The 27,040-nt window shown below is 39.0% G+C and overlaps 1 protein-coding gene across 8 annotated transcripts in view; it reads right to left on the bottom strand.

Annotated features, from left to right (window-relative positions):
- Nucleotides 1-10,827: 10,827 nt before the first annotated feature.
- Nucleotides 10,828-27,040, bottom strand: part of LOC136845778 (innexin inx2-like) — a 650,831-nt gene continuing 634,618 nt past the window's right edge. For 5 of the 8 annotated variants that reach the window (XM_067116058.1, XM_067116057.1, XM_067116052.1 and 2 more), the window contains 2 exons: nucleotides 13,605-13,794; nucleotides 10,828-13,228 (listed from right to left, as the gene is read on the bottom strand). In XM_067116058.1, coding sequence (XP_066972159.1) covers nucleotides 12,103-13,228; nucleotides 13,605-13,786 — 1,308 coding nt within the window. In that variant the 5' untranslated portion in view covers nucleotides 13,787-13,794 and the 3' untranslated portion in view covers nucleotides 10,828-12,102. Of the gene's footprint in view, nucleotides 13,229-13,604; nucleotides 13,795-14,355; nucleotides 14,486-15,104; nucleotides 15,230-21,285; nucleotides 21,521-27,040 lie in introns of those variants that run through there. The other 3 variants (XM_067116056.1, XM_067116053.1, XM_067116050.1) reach the window with 3 other exon arrangements.

Raw genomic sequence — 27,040 nt, 5'->3', positions numbered from 1 at the left:
GGGAATGGAATGGAATATGAGATTTAGGCATAAAGCCAAGCACTGGGACCCATAGGGTCATGCACTGATGGAATGGAATATGAGATTTAGGCATAAAGCCAAGCACTGGGACCCATAGGGTCATTCAGTGCATGCACAAAAATCACGACAAATAAAATTAAATGCGAGCAATTCTGAGAAACTACTAAATATAAAACAGCATAAGAGGTAAAACATATGGGTCAGCAATGGCTTTCACTTAATTTGTCCTAACCAAAGCCTCATTTGACCTTAGTTACTGTGTCCTGACCTGGCTTGGGGAGGCGAGGAATGGGGCTTGAGACTTCACCCCCTTCTAGTACCCCGCCAACTGATACTGTGCAACTATTATACACTTAAACCCACTTTCATATTCCTGAATGCAGCTTCAAAGTACAATTTCTATTGTTGTGAAATGTTATTAACAAGTGTTATCTAAAACTTAATATTTTCAGCCATTTCTAAGATAACTTGTAACTCTCCAGTCTATAAACAAACCCCGGCCTGCGATCCCTCCAAAAGCTTCTGGAAATAACCCTAGTCTGAGTCACAATTCACATACCTAGCATTAGTAGGTTACCTAACCTAAGAACTTAATAGATTCTTGCCTTCATCTCAGGCTGCAAACCTTCGCCCACAGGCCACAGACTTCGGTACCCCATGCAAACCTTATGTAGAACAGCCTATCAGTGGACCGTGACTTAAAAAAAAGTATTAGCAATAGGCCTAATGAAACACTGGAAGACTGGGCGACACTGACGGCCATTACACTGGAAGGTAGACTAAGAGTCAGTGTTGCCAGATGCCCATGGCAAAATTTCTGTAGATTTTGCTCATTTTTTTCTGTAGATTTAATGAAATTTCTTTATACTACTCATACTTACTTTATTTGTTATCTAATACAAACATTTGAAATTACTGATACATAACTGCAAGAACTCCATAAATTTGATCCTTTTACATATACAGAAACACTTTAACATTGGAAAATTATGTGAAATGCTGCAACACAATCTAGGTAATGTCTATACATAAATTTGCATAAATAATATAAATGTTAGTCCTTCTACCAGACACACTTCACCATAAGTTTAGAAATTGATAATGCAACAGTGCAAAACAGTTTAGGCCTACAAAGAATGACAATAATGAAAACAAATATTCAATGCTTATGAACAATTCTGGCTGTACCTCTTAATGATATACTGTACCTGTAGGCACTTTGCAAGTCTATAGAAAAACAAAAATATTAGTTCACCTATTGTACTATGCACTCATAATTACTACACTCCTCTGGGAGACATGTTGCTGATTACCATAATAATCCTCATCACTTTCCTCAGTATCCTTAGCAATGCCCTTCTTATACATACTATTAAATTTATCTAGTAATGACTTACCTACTGGTACATTATAACACGTGCTATTACTTAGAAATCTTTTCGTGTGCAACACTCCATTGATGGTTTCTGTGGCTAACCTATTCCTCAATTTAGTTTTTAGCCTATTCACGGCCGAAAATACTCTTTCAACCGTTGCACTTGAGTGCGGGAGACACAGCACGTTTAACATGAAGTTGGATAAAAGAGGAAAACGGGGAACTGCGTTCCCAGACTTAGCATCTCTTACTTTTATCCAGAATTTAACTGCCATTTCATCACTAGAACTAGTCAGTAGCTCTGAGCTTAGCAGTGACATCCACTCATCATCAATGCCTTGCACCATGTTGTCAGTGACAAAAAACGAGGATGGGAAAGCTACCATAAGAGGTGCAAGGGAATTTATTTCCTTGCTTTTCACAACCGCAGGGTTTAATGCTTCTAATTTTTGAAAGACTGGGTTATTAAAAGAAAATCTGGGAGATGTCAATTATGCAACGAATCAACATGATGGCGAAATACACAATTCAGTGCCACTGGATTGATTAAAACATATATTAAGGGTAAACCAAGTTCGATTTTACCTAAATTTTGAAAACTCTTGGAAGGTTTTTGTTGCATGGGGGAAGTACGCTATAAAGTACACTGAAGAACTTGTCAGCTCAAAAATGAAAACTTTAGTATTTTTTGCAAAATATTCAGTTATTAAATAAATATTCTAAATTCACATTTACCACTTGAATATTTTAGTGATTTGATATATTCAATGGTTTTCCAACGTTTTGCGTGACAATTATTTGAAGAAAAGTAAATAAACAATAAATAATAATTGACAACATTTTGCTTCACCTGAGGTTTAACCTTCAATTTTACATTAAAGAATTAGGGAGTTTTTTTTTAATTAATATAAGATATATTTTTAAACTACATTTTTTGTTCCTCTGATCACTACAATTACTCAATATTACTGCACAAATTTCTAAAATACATCGAATTAAAAACATTTCACAGTCGCTGTCATCTATTCTGCCTTTTTGCAATATATAACTATTGTCTAAACTAAAAATTATTTGTTTGTGAAAATATCCATAAGATATAGTAGAAGAATATTTAGATGTTATATTATTTTTCTGTTTAGCTGTCATATGCACCAGTAACGGTGCGTTTTAATAAAACACGAAATCTTAAAGATATGCTGCTATTACAGTTTGGTAATACATACAGTCAGACGAACAATAAAAGTTGACGGTAGACTAAAAGTAAAACATTATGTAATATAAAAGAAATATGCTTAAGTAGGTCATAGAGGACATTATAATTAAATAAACTTAAGTATTCATGAGTAATTTGCATTAAAAGTTAATTTTATACGAAAATTAAATATTGTATGGAGGTTTTGTGAAGTCGTCTTGTAAGAGATGATGAAGATATCATTCAAAATGGGAATCAGAACTAAAAAGTTAATAATTTATCAAGTAAATTTTCACATTGAAAATGAAGTAAACTTGATTAAAATTTGTTATCAGTCATGCATTAGGTTATATATAAGCTCAAAAATGAGTCAGATCAAGATCAATCGATATCTTTCCGTACAAATGATATACATACATACATAGTAACTGACAATATTTGCAACTGCCTGGATATACCGGGTGTTTCGAACAAGTGGAAAGTTATGAAGTTTTCTGCTATAGCCTATCTCCAAGTACATTATTTTAAGTTTCTATTAAGCTATTTTTCATTTTACATTTCTTGTATTTTCAGACTGAGTGACGGAGTTAGATACAGCCATGGCTAACGACTCCGAGGAAATCAGATGGATTGACCGAATCCGGGCTATAACCTTCAGAGAGGCCAAAGATACTGGCGCTTCCTTCATTTCACGTTCCTGGATAGCTAAATACATTAAAAGAGATGAATCCTTTGTTAAAAGAAACTGCAACAAAAATCCATATGACTGTCATCGTAAAAAGAGTGAGAATCTTGCAAGGCCTGAAGTCCTTTCTCGGGAGTCAAAAGACATCATAGTTGAGGCAGTGGGTAGACCAAGAAAGTCTTTACGTAAATTGGCGCTTGAACTAGAAACAAAAATGGGAAAGAAGAGATGTTATAGTGCTGTGCATCGTGAGTTGAAAAAATCTGGTATCAAGCCATTTCATGTTATCAGCAAGCCCAACATCACTCAGCAACAGAGAGAAGACTGTGCATGGTTTTGTGGTTCATTTCTTAAAGATTGGGATGAAGCTGACTTTCTCCATGTTGCCGCATCAGATGAATTCTTTATTTACACTGTCAGGAAGCCAAATCATAAAAATGACATCATTTGGGCTGCAAAGTTGGATATCAGCGATGATGTGCGCTATTGCCAAGTTGTGAAATTTCCTGAATGTTTGGGAATTTTTCTGTTTCACAGCCAAATGGAATGGCGAATACTTCAGAGAAACTGTGCTTACTGGTGGAGTACTTCCTTTCCTCAAAGATCCTGAAAATGTGTTATCTGTTGAAGAAGTCACATTTTTGCATGATAAGGCACGATGTTTCAAGGCTCTTCAGACACAGGAGCTGCTTCGAAACAGTGATATCGATTTCTTCTCGTCAAGTGAATTTCCAGTTAGCTCCCCTGACCTTAATGTGTGTGAAAACATTGGTAGTATCTTAAAGGATCGTGTTGAAGCACGCACAGTGGACTATGATGGTATACCAAGCCTCGACGACCTGCGAAGAGAGGTGACCAAAGTGCTCAGGGAAATGGAGTCTGAGTCTCAGCTTTTTTGCGATTTGCTGAAATCATACCCCTCAAGAATGCAGGTTGTGGTACAGGCAGATGGAAGCCACACAAAATATTAAATATTCAGAGAGAAACTTAAATAAATACCTGTTCTGAATTACTTTTGTTTTTGTCCATATCAATTTTAGTTTATGCTGTAGATGGGGGGGGCCTCTAATTTCGAAACACCCTGTACCGGTATTCTTTGAAGTTTTTCGCTAAAACTGTTTTAGCAACACAATAAGCAGACGAATTTTGAAAAGGAACAGCATGAACGTTGAAATTTAGTGTTTTTAATATATAAATATCAGTATAGAATTGTATGAACCATTACTGAATAAACAGCGAAATGAACCGAAGTATTGTTTTAATACATATGTATGTACATACAGGTATACATACCCATGAGCAGCTGAATTAATAAAATTGAATATGGTCAGTATCTTTAGAGACTATTAAGACGTTCGTTTTAGATTAAGCCTGCCTTGTGCTGGCACGGACTCTTGCTCCTTGGCACCCTGTAACAATACCATTTCATCAAGAAGTAGCAGAACGTCTGAGGGGATGGGTGAGGGGGTAAGGGTGGCCGTGGAGCCACCCTTCAAAGCGAAAAGAGTGTACAGCCTGGAAATATTGCTACCTTAGGAAATGTTAACAATGGTTTGAGGTACATAATTAGGTACGGCAAAGCAGAGGAGTATCTAGTGAAGGGCTGCAGATCCCTTGGTGGAAGAAATGTACCATAAATGCCAAACGAGCCTTTGCTCCTGAGGGCAATGGCAGTTTTTATTACTTTGGGATGCCAGTGAAAGAAAATATCAACATCATTACTGCTTGTGTGATGTAAAAGTCACAGATTACTGCCCCCTTTCCCATGTTATTTGAAAAAAAAAGAATGAAATACGAAATCTTGTTGTAGAATGTGCTTGGATTTGGTGCATTTTTATAGAACGAGACACTTAAAAGTTTTGTGACATAATTTAGACAATTTCTTTTTAGAAATAATGAAATAGAAACGCTTGTTGCTTGTTATTTTTGCTTATAATGATTCCAATGGTTACTGTAATGACAGTTATCATTATATTGCTAGGAACATTACTGTATATTTCTAATATATTATAATAACAATATAACAGCGAAATAGTCTGTACAAACCAAGAAATTCATGATTAGTTATTATAGTTTGTATTTTGGTCAGCAGCGTATTTCATGATAATAAACATTATTGATTGGTAATGGCTATTGAAAAACATTACATGATCTGCCCCAAACTCCCTTAGTACGAGTTAGAAATCAAGTCCCGTATTAAGCAGGCGTAGAGTTGAAAGACACTTTTTTAATCCATAGTGAAGTGATTAACTTTGCAAGCTCAGTTTTCTACTATGCAACAATTCTCGACGATCTGTTTTGTCTCGGGACGTTTATAAGGTAATTAATTCTCTCTGTCACTCATTCACAAACAGAGACATGGGACCGCGTAGGTACTGTATGTCAGCTAAGAAATGAGTATCTCTCTTGACCTAAACTTGGAATTAAATACCATGGCGGTCAGTCGAGTGATGTGGGTCGTTGCAGGGTGGAGAGTGCGTTCGACACTAAGTCAAAATGCATATCATTATACATATCACAACTAACAACGACAGTAACTCAGCGAGACCATTCTAGTCTCACCAGAGTAAAATCATTCAGAGGAATCTAATGTCTCTCTCTCTCTCTCTCTCTCTCTCTCTCTCTCTCTCTCTCTCTCTCTCTCTCGTAGGATGCGCAGTTATACACAACAGCCCAAAGAGGGGATTTAGTTTGATGACTCTTCATAGCTTGGGATGGCAGTATTCACTCTTATCATTAATAGAAGTTTTTTTCACCCAAGATGCCATTATGATTTTGTAATAATAATGATAATGTGCTCGTCACTTAACCGCTTTTGTTTACATGTTCGTGTGATTGCTATATAATGAAAAGTAAAACCTTGAAAAGGAAATAGTTTGTCTCACCTCTCTGTCACAGTAACGCTTCCAGCTTCATGACACACACTTTCTGTAACACCACTCAAGACATACTGCTCGAGAAATGGTCAAATGATCCTAGCTCAACACTTCCCAGTCTTAGCTAATGAAACTGACAGATTTAAAAACTGACGGTTCTGATTGGCTACCGAGTATCAGTTATTCAGTTGCTTTCAATTCCAAAAACTGCTTCAGGAGAAGGATTTTCAGCAGAACCCAAAATAGATAAGGTGATATTTAACGGAGGGGAGATATCGAAGATTCAGATTTAAAGGAATCATAGACTGAAGAGTAATTAGACTTTAGAGATTTTATATTTATGCAATTTTGACATCTACTGCAGAGCTCTGCTCTACTGGGCTGACGCTACTTGGGTCATCTTGCTCTACAGAAACTGCTAATATTAAAATGAAAAAATAGCTGTTTCATGAAATATGCATTGGTTAACCATTGCATATTTCTTTTGAAATAGATTGACTTAAGTGGTAAACTATGTCAATTAGTTTGTGATCTTCCTTTGTTGAATATGTCCACACTCCAGAGACACTACACAATTCCATAGGCGTAAGTAGACCCAGCTGGTGCCTCTTTCCGTTTTTGTCACGTAAAACATTTAACTGAGCACTGAAATATGTTCCGAAGGAGTTGAAAAGGAAGTTGTATAAATACTTAGGACTGGGGAGGGAAACTGCATTCATCATAACAAAGAGAAAGGTAGTTATCAATGCGAATGTAATTCGTGGATCAAAGGTTCTACCAGGTTTACAGCATTCCGTGTCAGTTTGTTGTCGGGAAGTTGTTACATGAATGGTTGCATCCACGAGATTTTTGTTTCCGAATAATTTTTGTCGTTTACTTTGATTTCATGAGTAATCAAAGGGTAAAACTGTTTAGAGGCCATTTCTTCTTTGAGCTGTCAGTTTAGAGTCTTCATTTTTATCCTACTGGACCAGAACACCTGCGGTTCTTGCAGTACCAGTATAATTGTTTATCTTACATCCTCAGGGCCAGTTTGAAATTTCTATGTTCAACTATTACTTGATTTTGTAGTAATTCTCTTACAAGCTCTGTGATATTAAGACAGAGTAAAATTCTCTCAAAAAAATCATGTCTTTTCTCCTATGTTTAAAACATGGCTTTATAGAAATTTTAATTCTAATCATAGTTTTAGGTGCCCACCATATACTGTATTCCTCTCTATAAAGATGGCATGACCAATAAGCACTACGATGATGACAAGACAAAGGGCTAATAAGGCCCCACCAACACTGATGCACCTGTAGTACCCGTTGAACCTTCATTTGTTATGTCATTTTAGATGTACAGTCCACAGCACCACCTATGACAAAGTTTGTTGGAAGGCTAAACGGTGCAAATGGAATCTCATCTTCCTAACAAGCGCTGGGACCTATGAGGCCATTCAGCGCCGAAACGGAAACTGACAGTAGAAAGAACGAAAGGTGTAATATGAGGAAAACTTCGCAGTTGCACTATGAATCAAGTGTTAGAGATGGTGGAAAGTAAAATGGAAGAATGAGAATACGAACGGAGGTACAGTTAAAGGAATGAAAGAGGTTGCAGCTAAGGGCCAAAGGGATGCTGCAAAGAACCTTTAGTAATGCCTACAGCGCACCACGTGAGGTTCACTCACGACACTACCCCTCTACGGGGTTAAGTGTGGTGAAGCAATTGTCCTGAAACTGCACTTTATCTTTTTTTATGCTCTTGATAAGCCCAAGCCCTTTAAGTATAGACAAAAGGAAATTCACCAAGAACAAGATGTCAGAGGATATGGGCAAGTAATCAATTTGCTGGGCTTGAATAAGCAATATTATAGATTCCAAGAGAAAGATATTTCACTGACTAAACTTATTAAATGTCCAGCTTGATGAAACTGGCACATTGCTTTGCGCTAACCACTAAAATACCTTTATGTAAAAAGCGATGTCCCTTTGGTCACACTGCCGTATCAGCCAAGCCAACCCTCTAGATGATGACATTCTGGGTACAAGGCCCAAATGATACTGACGTAAACAAATAGGTGACAGGTTTTTCAAGACAAGATCATCCAGGAAGCGAGCCAACACAGTATAGCGTTGAACTGCCATTGTAAACAGTAGAATGGCCTCTTTTGGGTGACAGGAGATCCATGACCTGGCTGTTGTCATTGAAGCCGATTGCCAAGAAACTGGAACTACACTAACAACACAATACTTTGGGATTACCTAACTCTCGATTCTAACAACGACTGGGATAGAGAATATTAGTAGATAGTTTACACCATTCCCTACCATACCACCCACACTACAAAGAATCCTCTAAAGTAAGTACCCAGAAGGACAAACATGAAAAGTCCCTAGATAAGTGTCTCTATGCTGATGCTAAAACTTGCGTCCACACTGTGTGGCATCCTTATGGGCATCATTATGAAGTTCCATACATGGAAGTGCTGTTGTCACGAATACTTCCAAAGCCCCTTTTAAATATTAGCACCTACACATTGCATAGCGTTGATGTGCAGTGTGGAGAGTAAACTACATCAACAGCTTGTGGAATCACTGATCTATAGCAGTATGCTTTGGAGCAACCTGCTCTCCTTTTTTTGCCAAATCAAACTATCCATTATAAATTGGCTAAACACAAGGACTTGTTCATGCAATCCCTGAAGGACTGCTTTTATGCAGATCCACACAAATGAACTGAAACCATCTTGGAGGCGGCTTCCTAAATCGAGGCCATTATGACATCAACATACCTTTAAGATAACAAGTAATGCTGTATACTATGACAAAACTGTTGGGATTGTCTTGGGAATCAAAGGAAGATCAGCCCTACACAGAATTCAACCGAGAGATCCTATCTTACCTAACCACAACTAGTTCAGCTCAACCACTTCCAAAGAGTGGCAGTCTTACTGCCAGTAACCATTTGTGATACACTACTGCCCATCCTGACCATTCTGTGAATGCCAGTTAGGAAAGACTGTTGAGCATGGAAACCACTGCAATACTGTGGGATGAACAGTGTCAAATTCTCATGCAGTTGCACAACAAAGAGGTACCAACTCTTTTTTGCTGAAATCTCTATTAAGGCATGGAACAAACTCAGGGAGATTTAACTCTTGGCATGGCTCGGAAGTGCCATGTCAAGAGTTGCTGGTAATTATGATCAATTTGACCGTGGGTTATCGTTTTTCCCTAGCCTTGTCCTAAACACCCAGTAAAGAGTGACTCATAGTGGCAGTCCACTGGGTTTTCTAAAACCAAAGCAACTGAATCTAGTAATCAACTGAGAGGTGAAGATGTAAAAAAAGAAGGCAAAAGATTGTCCTAAAACGCATACCACTAGAGATAACCCACAAATTTTGTTAAGTGCAGCCATTCTGCAGCAGCACACCCTGATGACTCCATGGTCCAGTGTACAGTACATGGAAAACAGTTATGACTTGCGAACCTAGTGTATCAAGTGCAGCTTCACATGAACCGTACAATGAAATCTGACTGATCAGTTCTCTTCTCTTAAGAGAGACCTACAATGCACTGTCACACGTGCTCTACCTTGGATCATGCAATGCCAGGCACCGCCATTTCTGTGAGGATGCAACTACAACTTCATAAAGCAATTTGGTCTGTACATGTGCGAAGATGGCTGGATACACAGTAGGGGCAGTATGAAATATGGAAAATTTAGATCTCAATGCAAAGTCCTGTTTATGTAGCACAGTGTTATCCATTGTGAGCCATTAATGTCTGATGCTTTCATAAACTGCATTTGCACCACATGTAACACTTGTTACTACCCTGGAACAATTCTGTTAACGGTCAAACGCATCTTTCCAGGAGAGGATTAATGATGTGGGTTTCAATGACAGCATCGCAGTAACAGATGGAGTGGTTAGCCATGTATGTCTCTTCGTGTACAGTACACTACTGCATGGCTAGTGACACGTTAACTCATAACTACTGTACATGGGCAATAATCTTTCTCAACTCATAAGACAAGAGCTCCAGTGAACTTTGCAGACAGTTCGTGGTGCATTAACATCACCCCTGAGCAATCATCTCAGGTGACACTTCGTCGATACTATTAATTTTCCAAGATATCGAGTTTGATATCAACGACTTCGTTGCTGATGGATTCAGACAGGTAATTTCTAGAAGTGTCTCATACGCCTAGTGTAGTCACGCCCCGTTCAGGTCATCTACAAAAGTTAATCTTACAGTAGTGGTGACTAAGCAGAAAATATTTTTATCAATCAAGGGGGGGGAAGCTAAAAATCTTAGATTACACGTGCAAAAGCTTTTGACATATAAAATTGAGAAGATCGCTTAAAATCATGACGCGAAAAACTGCTGCCATTTTCAGTAATGAGGTTTTTCCTGCTTAACTCCATCGTTTTGTTTATCTAATGTGATGCCAATGTTTTTCTATTAAGTGCTTTCCTTTTTTCATTTTCAGATCCTTGATTACTTAATGGATTTTCTTATGGGCGACGTTTTACCGTAATGGCGCCATCACAGCAAGTTCAAAACCTTAAAATTTTTCAATCACCAGGATAAAAGAACATTACCTTCAAATAATCATTTGCTTAATCAGTATTCACACATTGCAAAACCCAATAATTTATACCTGTAATTGTTGACAAAAACATGTGAAATTACATTGACTTTTATTTACCGTATAAAAGAATACAAAGTGTAAATTCAACATGACAGTTTGGTTAAAAATGGGCTCTTTGTTCATAAAAGAATACTTACATCATATAAGAACCCAATAAAACACCTAACTCTACAATAATTATCACAGTTGCATATAGCTATACACCTTAAAAGTTAAAACAATTTCATAATCAATTAAATATCTAGAAATACAAGAACGGACTAAAAAGCCTGGTCCCATGATAAAAAAAAATGTTTCAGTAAAACATCAAAATGAAAAAAAAGACTGAGTTTAACAATAAAATACAGTAAAAATAGACTACAATCCTCACTCTATTGGCACTAGAGAGAAGAAGAGATTTGTGTTTCATTGGAGATCAAGCTTCTCCGTGAGGATTAATAACCACGATTTGGCAGCCGGACAAACAACAGTATTGATGAGACAAACGTATCTATGTACCATTCCTGGAATCGTCAAAAATCTTATCTATAACTAACTACAGCACAAAGGATTCTGAAACCCAATTGAGTACCTAAAATCTTGCAGAACTGTATAAATCACTCTAATGATTATTTCCTCTGGCATTCCACAGGCCGTGAAACTCGACCTACAGTACATTGGAGAATGCCTCTAATGTCACCTGTGCTTCCATCAAATTGCATCTTGAAACTTATGATCCTGCGTTTCCGTCTAACTTCAAATCTTTAATAAGATTCAGCACCTCAAAGAAGGACAAATTAGATTAGCATTTAATAAATAAAAGTACCTAACCTACAACATAACAGAAAACATTGTACATTAACAAATTCTCATGCCAAATCGGGACCAAACCCTTAATTCTTGGCTCTTCCAGCGCCCATCACCATTTCAAGATTCTCTCTCATCTTTGGCTGTTGACAGGAAACGGGAAATTAAAGAAAACACCCGGATTCTCAAGAGGGCTTGCAGAAAGATATGCTAATATAGTTGTACAGATATTGGTCCCTACTGAAGGTTCCACAGAATGTGCGTCGGTGGGGAAGACGGAGTATAGCTTTAGAAAACTATCATCGACTTGTAAACTGCAACATATGTTTACAGGGTGGTATGGAGTCACCATGAGCACTGGTGATCAACAGTGCTTGGACTCGTTGATTTACAGGGTTTATATGTCTTTTTCTGTGGAAACGAATATTCAAGTTATCAAAAGGCTGCCATGACAAATGTACTATGTGCACAAGGCTTTTAACTTTATGGCAACGGTAAACACTTTTATTTTCATTCCTAAACACTATTATTCAATAAGAATGCTCGTGTTCCCCTTCTTCAAGAGGGGCGTCCGCTGTTCGGGGTGCTGCTGTGGATGACGGGCCATCATTTCTGGATTGGTAAGCAACTGATGGAGATAATCAGGGTTGATAGGAGGGTCTTGAGGAACATTTGGTCTGCGATTTCTGAGTGAATCCACTTGCTTGTTGTGGGGCATCTTGTCTTTATCTGGTGTTACTCCAGGTGGGATGGCTGGCTGTATCTGTTTGCTCAAGAGATTTGGGTCAGACAATCTGGACATCAATTCGTAAAACCTTGCATGACTCAGGTGAGACTTGAGACGGTACAGCAGGTAAACATCGCCAATTTTGCAGTTTTTAGAGACATTCAAAATAACTTCTCTTGCTTTATTTTCAGAGTGGATTGGCTTTGCAAACCTCAAAAGGTACGTCCTCATACATGGTAACCACATTGAAAACAAGAACACTATATAACAGCAGGTGACGAAGGAGAGGAAAATCAGCCAGATCCACAGTACCAAGAAGAGTTTCTCATATAACTCCATGATGGTGAGATGGCAACCAAATTTTTCGATACGTTTGTTCACTAGCTGATTTTCATTAGAGAGCTCACAGGACGCAAAGGGTGGGAACATCTGAGACATGTAGTCCGAGAATGTCTGAGGGTCTCTTTCGAATGGGTATGCCTTGAAGCCATACTGAAGGAATCTGCCCTGGAGAATGAAATCCAGGTACTGCATTGCAAAAATATCAACTGCCAGGGACAAAAGATTGACTGTAAGAAACTTCCAATACAGTCCATTGTGCGTCTTCAGGTTGAACAAAATATATCTAGCTGCTCTTTCCACCAACTCCTTTTCAGCCTGGTCGTATCGGTGTGCATTTGCTGCAAGATCTTCCAAGAGCTTCTTGCATCTTGCATTGTCAAAATTTTTCGAAACTTTCCTTGGGATATAATAAATACCAGCTAAGACCAGCAAAGACCAAGATATCCATCTGTAAAAGAGTAAATATCGCCTAGAGCCATTATCTTCCACATATGGGTATGAGAGGCAGACGTTGATGTAGTCTAGTCGAACTTGGGTCTCGGCGTTAAAGTGCGACACACAAGTGATAACGTCCCGGTGGTACCTGAAAGAGCAATAGTAGTTTAGACAATACCACACAGTACAGGGTTGATCTGCAGCAGCTTGAAATAAATCTGAACATATGGCAACATTCATGTTAATTAATCTTGAACCTTATTTCAATGTAAATCCTCTATTTCTATATTACTGTGTCCGAGCCATTCTATGTAAGCAAAGGCGATGATTAAGAAAACCTGATAACACTTCCATCAAAAATGTATCAAAACTTTTAATCGTCAGTTTGGTTAGGCACTTGGCCTTTCAAATGTTATGTAAGTAGACCAAATGTTGATGCACAAACTTACATCCAAAATATCATTAAAATACAGGTAACAGTAAATAATAAAAATAAAAAAATAAACCTTTTTGAGGCTACTCACCATGAGTACCATACTGTAAGGAAGCCTCCCAACAACATGCAGAAAGTCCATCTGTAATGCATTCGGAGAACAAGTCCATCGCACGTGGAGGAACATATTTGATTGGCTCTACTCTTGATGACATTAAGGACACTGCCCAAGATGGAGCGGATGTCCACGCTGCCCCCTCCTACCGAAGGCATCCTCGCTCCTGAAAGAAATGATCAGTTGCAGTCACCAATATACTAAACAATATGTATTAGCAACAAATATACGCGAAGGTATCCAGTCACATGCATGCTAATGGCATAGTGGAAAAAATGAATATAAAAAACCTTAATAGACGAAACAAGAGGCAACAAATTCTCTTTAGTGCAAACTGATCAGCAATGTCATAGGTATGCAGCTTTGTTTATCCGGGTAACCTTTACACAAACACAATATTGATGCAACAACGCTTGTTTATTCAGCTGCATGCAGCAAAGCCACCAACCGCAACCCTCTTATTTGTCGTTTGCTTCGAAAGATTTTATTTGATGGGGAGGCGCCAGCAATAAGAAAAACACCAATTTCACAAGTAAATTCTTCCAAGACCAAAGCATAGATTCAGATAACGCTCAAAGTGGGCTAATCACTAAATATCTTTCACAATAACAATAATGGTTGTACTGTATCTGTAATAATTATTCTCTCGGTATTAATCTTCAACCTCGTTCACAAAGTTTCAAAGCATGTATCAAATTTGGAAAACGAAAGCGGGCAACACACTCACTCTCACTCCTAGTTCGAATATACACGACCGCAACAAGCGTGTGTGACGGACTAGTGCTAAGTACATCAGAGTAACCTTTTATCAATGCGCAAGTAGAGTTGCCACGCATTATTATCAAGTACGACTGGAGAACATTACAACTTGTGAATCGAGATGCAGCAACGTTTCCAACTTGAATAAAACATGAAGTAAGGCTATTTCTGGTATCAAATGACAACTCGTCACATGTTATGAGAGTACGAATTTTAGATAGACGAATGCAATGGGTAAGACCAACGTACATAATCGGCAACATGTAACTGACATTTCTCAGTATATTTACCCTAAACAAATCTATGGTCCTTCGAGGTGAAATCTGATCCACCAAAGTGACTAGAACGTTAAAGAGTACAAACACGTCTTTGGGGATAGATTTATTAATGCTACAAAATACGATTTCTTGCAAACCCATTGATAAGGTACCTCCTTACCTAGATTTTAAAAAAAATGGGGGAAAGAGTGAATCAATGAGCATGATTTGGGTAAATGAGGGCGGGGCTTGAAACTTTCCACTTCAAGATAGCATGGTCTATCTATTTGTTAGAAGGGTAATGGAAGGGTTGAGTGAATACAAAAGGAATCTCTTTACAGCAGACTTCTAACAAATTTTATCCTTTAGCTTGCAGAAGCAGCACGATCTACCAGCCGGAGTGTGCTCTAGTCCCCCCACAATGGACTCTCTTTACCAAAGTTTGCAATAGAGTACTTACCAGCTGAAACCATATGCAAGAACTTCGAATTTAGCAACTTCTATGCGTAGTCAGCGTCTTGAACAAAAGAGTAATCTGCAGAGCGCGCGCAGGCACTATATGTATGCGACAAAAGAGTAATCTGCGGAGCGCGAGCAGGCACTATATATATGCAATATATGACAACGGAACGAAACCGGTGTTTGGGCACAGAAACGTAATGCCATACAAAGGATGAATACGTTTTCTTGCATTACGAATTTAAAACTATTTGAACATCGTAAGTACGACGGGATGTTACCCGTCATAAAATAAACAAGTAAAAAATGAGCCGAAGCTGCTTCGGCGCAATCGAGTTTTCTGTACATCGTAAAATCAAGGCCACCGAAAATAGATATCTTTTGGTGGTCTCGGTATAATGCTGTACGAGCCGCAGCCCATGAAACTAACCACGGGCTGGTGGTGGCCTGTCCTATACCGTTGCCAGATGGACGATTATGGCTAACTTTAACCTTAGATAAAATAAAAACTACTGAGGCTAGAGGGCTGCAATGTGGCATGCTTGATGACTGGAGGGTGGATGATCAACATACCAATTTGTAGCCCTCTAGCTCAGTAGTTTTTAAGATCTGAGGTGGGCACAAAAAGTGCGGACGGACAGACAAAGCTGGCACAATAGTTTTCTTTTACAGAAAACTAAAACTTGGTATCTCAAGTGTTACTTGTTCATGCAAGAAAAAAGTGAGATTGAGTAAAAAGCGCCCCCCCGCCCCGCCACAAAAAAATAAGTATGTGAAATCCAAGTCAGATAAAAATACAAATCTACGAATTATCAAGTAAAGTTTCTGATTTAGCTACTCTTGAACTTACTGTGCATGCAAAAGGTTGAACATGTTTCTGGAACATCTCAAGCACAGCCTATGAAATTAGGCCTAATCAAAATATTTAGCCACCTTATAAATTTACAGGTAAACTGATACCCTCCCCACGTACGAACTTTTAGTGAGCAACTTTCCAAGCAATTTTAATTGTAATTCAATAAACAGCTACTTCAAATCGACTAATGTACAGACATACAAACTATGTCACGAAGCAGTCCTATAATAAAGGAACTTGAATGGCATATGACTGCATGCCACTCTTGTCCCACAAACCCACACACTTAAGCTATCGTAACCGTTAAAAACACGAATAAACCCCACGTGATATCAATTTTCCAACTCACATTTCATACAACGTTAAAACAATGGGCTTTTGAAGACGGTAAAAAATCGTCTTGGAACTCTTGGCTTACTTTATGAGAGGAATAAAGAATTAATAACGTATGAGTTCCCAAATTCTTAAAGCATACAGCTCAAGATTTCAGAATCTTATTTCACTCAAAATTGCTAAACTATGAAAGAAAAAGGTTTTTAATACAGGTTGAGTACAAGTTAAAAAAAAAAAGTCTGGAAAACTGCATATGAAGTGACAATTGGGGACACCAGTGAAACAGCAGTGGCAATATTTCCAGTTGCCTCTCAAGGGCGTTGTAAAGGCATGCACATATGCCTTCATTTCAAAGATTCAGACATGACCTATCACTGCCGGAGGTGTTCTATTACGACTTGGGTCAAGTACAATATCAGTTTAAAGTTTTTGCTTACCTCTCCTATACATAGGGTCACAGTATATAGAAACAAACCAGTGAGAAGACTGTTTGTCAAACGGATCATCAGCTTAAGTTATCAAGGAAAAGTGTTTTATCTCCCTTCACCTTCTCTATCATATCTGTGGGCCGTATCAGCCTACCAGATGTTGATATTCGTATAAAATACTGAACACTTATGAACTCTACGATGCTATGCCATGATGCGCTAATTCTCGAAACTCGCGTACTGACAGTTTCCGAGGTATGATACGTCACACAGAAAATTACATTCAGTTGACCATTTCCCTTCGTATTCCAATATATTTTAAAAAATAGTCTAACGATATATACTCATACACACGCGCGCACGCGCGCGCGCGCACACACACACACACACACACACACACACACACACACTATATTATATATATATATATATATATATATATATATATATATATATATATATATATATATATATATATATATATAATTATATATATACACATTCACACACCTCAGTCGAACAAGTGGTGAAATATATCTCTTCTTCACACACATCTCTAGACCAAGAATCATACTTCAAGTAATCTCGCGCAGCGTGCGTCACTATGATAAGATCGACTCAATGACGTCACTGGGCTGCACAAGGACTGTTAAACCGTGTTCTTCCCAAACTCCTCCCGCGTCCTTTTCCTATTCTCTGTTCCAACGTGGCTGCTGTAGGATACTGGTACTAAACCCGACAACGTGCTCTTCAAGTAACAGGAAGCAAGGGCAGAGGCGAACATCTTTGACAACAGCAATGCCAGCCGTGAAGCAACAAGACTCTGCACTTCCTACACCAAATATCAGGAGTACGATTAACACAAGGACCTTTGTAGTTTGTATGCATCAAGTACCACAAAATAAAGAGCACCAAGTAACTAATTACCTTCGTCTGTTACTTAAAGGGTACTTACAACATACCGTTAGCAAAGAAAAAACTCTTGTAATCCTTTGCACAAATTCGATACAGTCGTGTCAAGTGTAACCGTTATCTCCTCCAAAGAATAAATTAATTGATATAAATATCGCGTTTATACTTCATTTACCAAATGAAAACTGGATTTGCAACTACCCTATGGTATTTTCAACTTATGTTCAATACAGTATGCGATACCCTATGTAAAAATAGGCTTGTTCCAGATGTAAATGAATTTTCCAATTTTAGAAAGTTTTAAACCACCTGCATTGATTTTATTTTTACTCTACCAGCACTGTTTTCTAGAAAACATAGCAAAATATCCGTTGACAATTCATTCGTGTATCACACCGCTGGGAGAGAGAGAGAGAGAGAGAGAGAGAGAGAGAGAGAGAGAGAGAGAGAGAGAGAGAGAGAGAGAGAGAGAGAGAGAGAGATAGGAAACAAGGTTAACTGAATGTTCTAATGATGGATGAAATACCATTACTAAATAAGGCTAGCATATATCCTGCATGACTGACAGATGCGTGGATATACCATCGGTTCAAAACCTGGAAAGTTTTAGAAAAATAAATTCCTACTGGCCTAACGTACCAAACGATAAATGCTGCAGCACGATACTAACATGATGCTGACTAAGGCAGAGTAACGAAAACGCAAAGCCATTATGGGCTTGACGAAAACGTTTGCGATGCGGGTGAGTCAGCCAGCCACAAGTCCTACAGGCAATAATGGTTCCTCTCCCGTCCCAGGCCCCCCAACGCCATCCCACAAGCAATCCCTGACATCACCGAGATGCCTGCATGAGTCATAATTTCAATACGAATCTCTCAATTCTCTTATCACCAAAAGCAAAGGTTTCTTAAACAATTTCTGCTCTCATACACCAGATGCAATGTCTAAAAATACGTAGCACTTTTTGCTTATGTCCCCAGGAGCATTCATTCCATTCTTTGAGTCTAAAAATGCTGGCCTTCTTTGCTAGATAAATCTGGATTTTGTTTCCGAAAAAATTACAGTACACTGAATATACGAGCAGCAATATTTATGTTAAATATAAATAACCTAAAGTTTTTGTTTCGAGGACTTAACATAAATCGTAGAAACAAATCAGCGTCTTTCTGAGTTAATGGTACTGCTGCCACTTTTCGTTCTTCCATTGCCGGAAGTGCCTGCAGTCTCCGACGTTCTAAACCGCGGTGGTATCCTTTGTCAAAAATATTTCCTGTGGTCTGGCCATCTACCTCAAGTTGTAACTAATCCGGAACTTCCGAAGTTGCAGAAAGTTGAACACGCGTTACTGGTTATCTTTCAGCAATATTAACAGCCACTATTTGTCCCAAGACAACAAGGATGCTCTTATTTTTTCAACCCTGTTACCGTTAAATTGTTCAGTGATGATGCTCGTAAAGTTTAAGAGAACGATAGACTACTCAGTAATTCACCTTTCTGTTAATTTTGAATATTTACACCCCGTCATTATTCCATTCTGCATATTTTGAACAGAATGATTATCTGTGACACTTGGCACCCTTCTATGCTTTACGGTTATGACTGCTGACAAGATCCATCATTCTGACTCGTGTGATTTATTACCCGGCAGTAAGATGGCTTATGCAGCCGCCACTCGCAATGTTTTTGCCCAGGCTTCAAGTGTTTCAACTTCCTTATAACTACTCATCGAGTTAAAAAAAAAAAATCTCCTCTTTCCCGGAACACTAAACACGTGGTCTACGCCCCTTCCACTTTCAACACCATAGGTGTCAGTCTGGCTTCCGTAGCTAGCTTATCAAAACAACTTTAAAACAAACTCAGATGATGATGAGCTAGTGAGAAGAGAAATGGAAACAGCAGGACGAAGATCAGTAAATTTAGACAGAACTTAACGATGAAGTAGTGCATAAGCAATAACCACAATAACAATACTATTACCGGGTTCGATTCCTCGAGTAAAGAATTGGGAACCTCGTGGCTCAAAACACACACATAGAATGACCAATACATCTTAAAAATACTAGAGCACGTTACGTAAAACGGGAGGGCATCTGATAATGTGACCTTCGCCCTCGTCGTGGTGAAACCACTGTAGGCTACAATCTTTCTCCTGCATTGTTTAAATACATTAGACGCCTCAGACAAACGGATCAAAGGCCGTCAGCACATGAATAGCCCATCTCCAAGGATCAGGTCAGATTTACTTCACAGCAGCACACATTCGGCGAGACTTGTGCTCTTGTCGACAGGCTAGACAAGGGACATGACACGAAGTCATCGCGTTCATTCTAAGGATTAAGTACATCAGCACGAACCCCAGAGAAGACAATGACAGTGTCAGCGCTTACTGTCGCTAGACTTGATTCTCACTTCCAGTTCGTTTTTACTTAATCGCTACCCAAAATTCGTCGACTGGGTGAGTGGGTAAGAGAGAAGTAAAGTTTTCAGGAATATAGCAATTGTAAAGTTGACTAGTATACGAGAGTATTTACAGAATGATGGCTTATTTCTATAAATAGCCAAAACTCTAATGTTACCCTGCGTGCGTGTGTGACCTCTGCAGCTTGGCAGGTAAATTCCTCAAGTTACGCCAAACCCTCTGGCACATTTAAGGGCTACTTTGCGTGCTCTGGGTACAACTCCAGTGCAATGCTAGTACATATCTAGCTATGAATTCCTGGTAACACTAAAACACACACACACACACACACACACACACACACACACACACACACACACACACACACAGAGAGAGAGAGAGAGAGAGAGAGAGAGAGAGAGAGAGAGAGAGAGAGAGAGAGAGCGAGAGAGAGAGAGCATCTATCATTTTAGGATAGAAACTCTCTCTCTCTCTCATTTTAGGATAGAAACACACACTCACTCACTCTCTCTCTCTCACTCTCTCTCATATTGCAGACTGCTGAAAAATGGGATAAGACCAGCAAGAGTGAGCAACCTCAACACTTTCACCTCTCTACCTCAGCACACTACTCATCAGGGCCGAGATAAAACCACCTGCAGGTAATCATATCGCCAATGACTACAAAACCTCAACACACGAAGTCAGCAACACTGCCGCCATTTAGGAGATAGCGGGATTAAGCATCCTTAGTTTATGACCCCAGCTTAGATTTCTGATGATGATCTTTTGATGTGACAAGCACACCCCAAGGTTGTGATGGCGCATGACGACAGACTATTTAATCTAGGTAAGGCCGAAAACTGCGATAAACGCCAACTTTGTTCAACAAATGCACGAAAGCACTGATAAAGGCATTCGTCGCGACGTTCTGTGGACAGCATTAAGGACTAAATGTGCAGTCTCTTCGAGTACGATTTTATGCCTACTGGGTATTCCACAATACACAACACGTACCGAACTGAAAGATCTGAGACACCTTAGCAAAATATCCGGATCAACAACACCAATATTTTCTCAGCCCTCGTTTAGCAGGGAATGGTTTCGCCCATATCAGAGCAACGCCCCTCAGTTCCCAAGACCTAGATTTTTCACACAATCAGCATCTACAGCTGAAAACACTCCTCTGGTGCTATATCCACTTGACGAAAAGGATTCAGAAAATGATTAAAATTAAAATGCCTGTCACACCCACCTCAGACTGGAGGGTGAATTGTCTAAATATTAAAATTTAGTAGTAAACAAAATTCAGCTTTTCTAATGCTTCAGAAAGTTCGCGGAACTTTATCCCTTTACAAATTAGCACAATCTGCCACGAGTGACTTGGTTCAAAGGAAATACTTTTGTTAAAATGGAAAGAAACGGTTCCCGCGTTAATTTACTGCCACGAAAAAATGAAACGTGGTCACCATGATTCCGAAGTGACGAGTGATTTTCAAGCTCAACATCCTCGAAAAACCAGACATCCTCAACGCCTGTACCTCCAAAGTTGTGTCAACAAACAGCCTTCACGATGCGACGCCTAAACAAGCATTCATTAACCAGTTCAAAACGCGAGCCGCGCATGTACTTACACATCAACAAAACGAGATGAAGGAACCCAAAGGAATCCACTACACTGAAGCCAAAATCAGAGAGAGAGAGAGAGAGAGAGAGAGAGAGAAATTAGCACGCCTCACTAATCTACAAGATTATTAGGGGAATAATTTTGACGTCTAGTAAAATTTTCATTAGTTTTTCAGAGAATAAAGTCGAAATGGCGAGTTTCAACTTCATAAAAGCGGGCACTGACCTCAAAAATATTATCCAAATAGCTACGCAAACAACAGAGCTTCACTCCTCGAGTTTCATCTGCATTCCTGGCTTAAAACGGCATGCCGATGTCACAAGATCTGGGGCGAGGGTCAGCAATGAACATTAAAATACCAATCACTCTAAGTATGGTCAGCCACAGATGCTGCATACCAAAACCGTTGCTAATGAGCTATATTAAGCTAGAACAAAACAGTTCCGCAACGGTCAAAGCCAGAGTACCTAGGAAGGAAGCCGATGAAGAACTTTCTATTTCTAATTGTTGACTAATATTTCCTATTTTCTCCACTTGCAGCACATGCAAAACCTGAGTTTTAATCAATTTACAGCGCATGTCATACCCGACATTGTATTCCTTTTATTCTTACATATATAAAGCAATACCAGACTTATTATTCCCTTCCCAGGACAATATAAAAATACCTAAACGGACCCTATATTCCACCTACTGTACTTAATATACAATAGCGGACCTTTTACTCCGGTTGGTGGCATGCAATACCGGGAAACAAAAAAAAAATTATACAAATATCAAACTGCTCCCGTAAACTTTAGTACGAAAAGCAGACGGGAGATCCCAAAAATTTGATTCACACCCTTAAATATAGCTATTTTTTAACGTTCAGCGCATTATTTTACATCGCCGGACGGGTTAATCCTAACAAAGTTAAACCCTTACCTTACCCTAAGGAAAAACACTTGAGAACTTGAGTGATTTTTGAAGACAACTGCAGTTCACTCTCGTGCGTGTTAGAACAATGAGAAATTTGTGTGTAAGTCTTTACTCACACTCAAATTCACTAAATACACTGCTCACTCAAGATGAGGAACAGATGACGTAACACTTAAGTTTATCATTCACAGCCTAAACTTATTCAAAAGCACTACGAAACTAACATATCAGCTCAATGTTCAGTTCTCATTGTTTTTTTCTTCTTAAGAAAATAAGAAACTAAGGATAATTTGTAAGCAAACTGTACGAAATTCAAAGCCACAATTTCAAGATTTCGATAAAATATAGCAGTGGTAACAGTGAAAAACTACAAACTATCACTTTCCATTATTTTTTACTGAATGTCTGGTGAACTAAGACGGCGGCTTGGGATTCCCCACACTATGCAGTACGTATTCACGCAACCATTGAATATTATTTATCTAGTCTCAATGTTATTTCATAAAGGGCGCAAAACCAAGCACTTAAGTTCCCTCCAGGATATAAAACTGGCCTTCAACCACGCACCAGGATCCGTCAGTAAATCATGAACGTCCCACCTTTCCTTCGGGTTTGATGAAAGCATGAGAGTATTACTTTTAATATGCCTTTTAAATCGCTGACCTGTCAAAGTATTATTCTTCGTTAACTAACCCTCCTATCCTACCACTACAAAAACTTTGTGCTTAGTTTGGGAAGATTTTCGCACCCAATAACTGCTCTACGAAAGACGTCTGAGAGGAACTTGATTCCTGCCACACCAGGGATGACGGCGTCGTATCTTTTGATTTATCATTCACCGCCTGAACCGAGGTTCGGTGAATAGACAGCAATACACATCAAGGACACACATACCCAAATATTAAAAACGCCTCACTTTCTTCTCTCGCGCTCTGTATTCTAAAGATGCAATTTTACTTACACTCGAACTGCACATTATAAGCGGATGTCTAAGGAATAACGCAGATATGGAAGAACAAATCGTAGAATATTTTAAACAAGTAACTTTTCTATCTTTATTTTCAAGAGAAAACGTCATTATTTGTTTACAAAAGAAACAATGCAGGCACTGAACTCTTAATAAAGGTTCCATCAGTCTACCAACTCACTGAAGCACTTCATGCTACACAAACATTCCAACACTTTAACCGAGACTGAACCAGACTATTTAAACAATTTGAATTAAGCGAATAAGGACGAAATGGGGTGGAGTTAGAGAGAACACTGAAACAAGAGCGGCTACAACAATAGGCAACAACCCTCTCCCTTCCCTTCTGCAGCACCCTCTCCCCCTAACACATACACACACACACTTTCCATGTCCCATCCCGATTCCCACCCACGTCACTCAACCTCTAAAGTCAGACGTCATCTCGATCTCTAATATATATAAACAACATCTCGTAGTATACATACCGAAGGCTAATATTACGAAACAGTTTCCTTCTGTGTCCACAGAGATAAGATACGTACAACAAACTCCCTTGCCAATCTTATCTAAATCCAGCATCCTCGAGGGTTTTGTAATTAACTGTACAGTAAATATCGCTATAGCCAAATAACCAAAAATTCATTTTAAAAATGCTTAAATTATCTACGATTGTGTGCTTTGAACCTTATAGAATACCGCAGAAGCATTCCAAGGAAACTTCTCTGAGAGCGAAGCGTCTTACCAAAGAGTAGATCAATCAGTTTCTTACCCTCCTGGTCCTTGATCACTATTCAAGACAGCGAGGTCGTTGCCAAATCACAATGGAGGTGCCCTGTAGCATAAGAGCAGTTCATTTATAAGTCTCTTCCATAAGACATTGAGCATTCCACTGTCAATGATCAGTGAGGTTGTGTATGCATAAATGGTCTCTATAGTCCTTTCAGTACCAACCTCCTCTACCGACTAAGCGGTTTACTATTTATGCTGGTTGAAACCAAGGTGAACAGAGTAAAGACAGAGGAAAAAATGGTAAGAGAGAATGACCCAGACCATGGGTTGCTGTGATGACACGACACAGAGAGAGAGAGAGAGAGAGAGAGAGAGAGAGAGAGAGAGAGAGAGAGAGAGAGAGAGAGAACAAAGGACTACTCTTCGTACTACTGTAAACAATTGAGCTACTACCACGGTCTAGATAGATATCACCCTTCACGGATACGAAAAATTTAATAGTACTGCAGTACGAAGTGGTGCTGTAGTAGCGTTCTGCAGAATGAAACAGCTACCATCTTACCACAAAAGCTGTTGAAGGTAGTCAGACTATGTTCCTAGAATGCATAAAGAATCTAGTACTTGTTTATGCCCCGTGAGGATATACAAGTAAACTTACTTATATCAAAGATGCTTACACGATGGATAGAGGGGGAGAGAGCAAGAAACTTTCTTCGAAAATAAGTGAGCATGGAAAGAGCAAACATGACACGAAGATACACGGCTGACATCTTGACATTTACAAACCATTGTTCAAGTAAGTACAATGTAACATTTTCATATAATACAAGTCGCCTCTTGGTAACCTGGCAACCAAAGCCAAGTTGAAGTACACAGCCTACGTACTGCTCAAACATACTAGTTCTTGGGAAACATCGAACGGTATATACGTTATGTGATATAACAATCTCTTTTCAAAATGGTCCTCTAATAGCGTCAGCCTCTTCCGACAGGTGTTTCCTGACAGACACCTGTTGCTGTGAGATCTAGACAAAGTTAATAGTCCTTTGTCTTGCAGCTTCCAACTATTCCCCGACACCTTTGGTTGGTGGAAATTAGGGGAATTGTTTAAAAGACCAATTTCTGGTTTAATAATCTAATGTTAGGGATGGGTTCATATCCTCCCCTGCCGTTGTAATCGAGCACAGTTCAATCTGCAGGGGGGACACTGTTCAAGCAACGATACATTCAGCCTTGCAAACTCTCGTTCAAGAAAACCATTCTCAAAGTGAAATGGGATAATGCCCAATACACTGACGTGCAACGTTTAAAACAAAAAGCAAAAGTGGCTCTTAAGAAGCAAAGAACAAAAGTGCCTCCATCTAGTATGAGAGACTTGGGAAAAAAATAATTCACAGGAACTGCAGTCCACTTCTCGTGTTAATGAGAGAAACCCCGTCAACCTATGCAGCTCAAACAAGCCCACCATCAGGAAATATTATAAAAAGTATTCCGCAGAGAGAGAGAGAGAGAGAGAGAGAGAGAGAGAGAGAGAGAGAGAGAGAGAGAGAGAGAGAGAGAGAGAGAGAGGGTCCACAAAACCTCTAAATTATAAGAAAAACTTTAGATTTAGATGTTAAGTTAATAACAGCGGAACAGACTTGCACCATCCAGAGTGGGACAAAGACAGACTGGGAAAAGACTAGTGATATCAGATAATACGGAGCCGGGTTCGAGTCCCGGTCGATGACGGCCAAATTTGGAACGTTCCGCTGCAACCTACGATACAGATAACTATACGACTGAGACATGTTACAGCCAGTATATAGATGAGCTAGCAACTTCGTCTCAAAAGGAAAAATGTCGAGAACGTTAACTCCTCCTGGAGATAATTAAGTCTCCCAAGGGATAAGCAAATGATCAACAACGAAGCCAAGATCATTCATTTTTCCCAGGCGAGGCAGACATGATTATAGCGAATGAGACAATGGTCTGATTAAACAAGAAAAAAAAACAGGAAAAAAACTCATGCCCCAGAGATCACAAGAAGGAAGCCACAATCGTTTCACACCAAGCAACAAGATCTATCCAGCGGGCTGCAAAAGCAATGACTGAACAGTTTGCATCACCTAAACCTGATTAACTTTAAAAACTCAAATTCTTAAAAATGCCAAGAACAAAGCCCACTCGCTCAAAATAATTTACAGTAACAAAACTCATTTGCTTAACTCAAATATCTCAGCCCGAGTTACCAAATCATCCATAATGCACGAAGAGTGAAAGGAAATACGATGGAAACGTTCTTGTTACGATGTTACCATCTTAAGTCACTTACAATTGTAAATCATAAAAAGGGAGAAAAACGGAAATATCAATCACCTTCAGACTCAATGTCACTGGGAACCACCCTATTCTAAATTTATTGACGTTGAGAAGCTAACCACTTAATATTAAATCTTTATAATTCCTTTTGTTCGCGCGCAAGCTACTGAATTCTGCAATAAGCCCTACTTCATTTATATTGTCTTGAAAGTTGAAAGAACATTACTTTTGGGAGTATGCAATTACACGTAAAGAAAACCGAAGAAGGTCCGAAAATATGCCATCAACCTCTAAAAATATCAAAGTACCTAAGAAAGAATACGAGCTCTTGAAATATTAAGTTGGAAGGTAGTAATTCCGCCACGCCGGGACGTTGCCAGAAAAGAGCCGCGTTTACTCAACACACAAAGATCCAAAATTGAAGGCAAATTGCTCAGAGTCAGCAGTTTAATAGGGAATTCAACC

The sequence above is a fragment of the Macrobrachium rosenbergii genome, chromosome 14 (assembly GCF_040412425.1).
Source record: "Macrobrachium rosenbergii isolate ZJJX-2024 chromosome 14, ASM4041242v1, whole genome shotgun sequence".
NCBI classification, from domain to species: domain Eukaryota; kingdom Metazoa; phylum Arthropoda; class Malacostraca; order Decapoda; family Palaemonidae; genus Macrobrachium; species Macrobrachium rosenbergii.
This window is presented reverse-complemented; position numbering and strand designations above follow the sequence as displayed.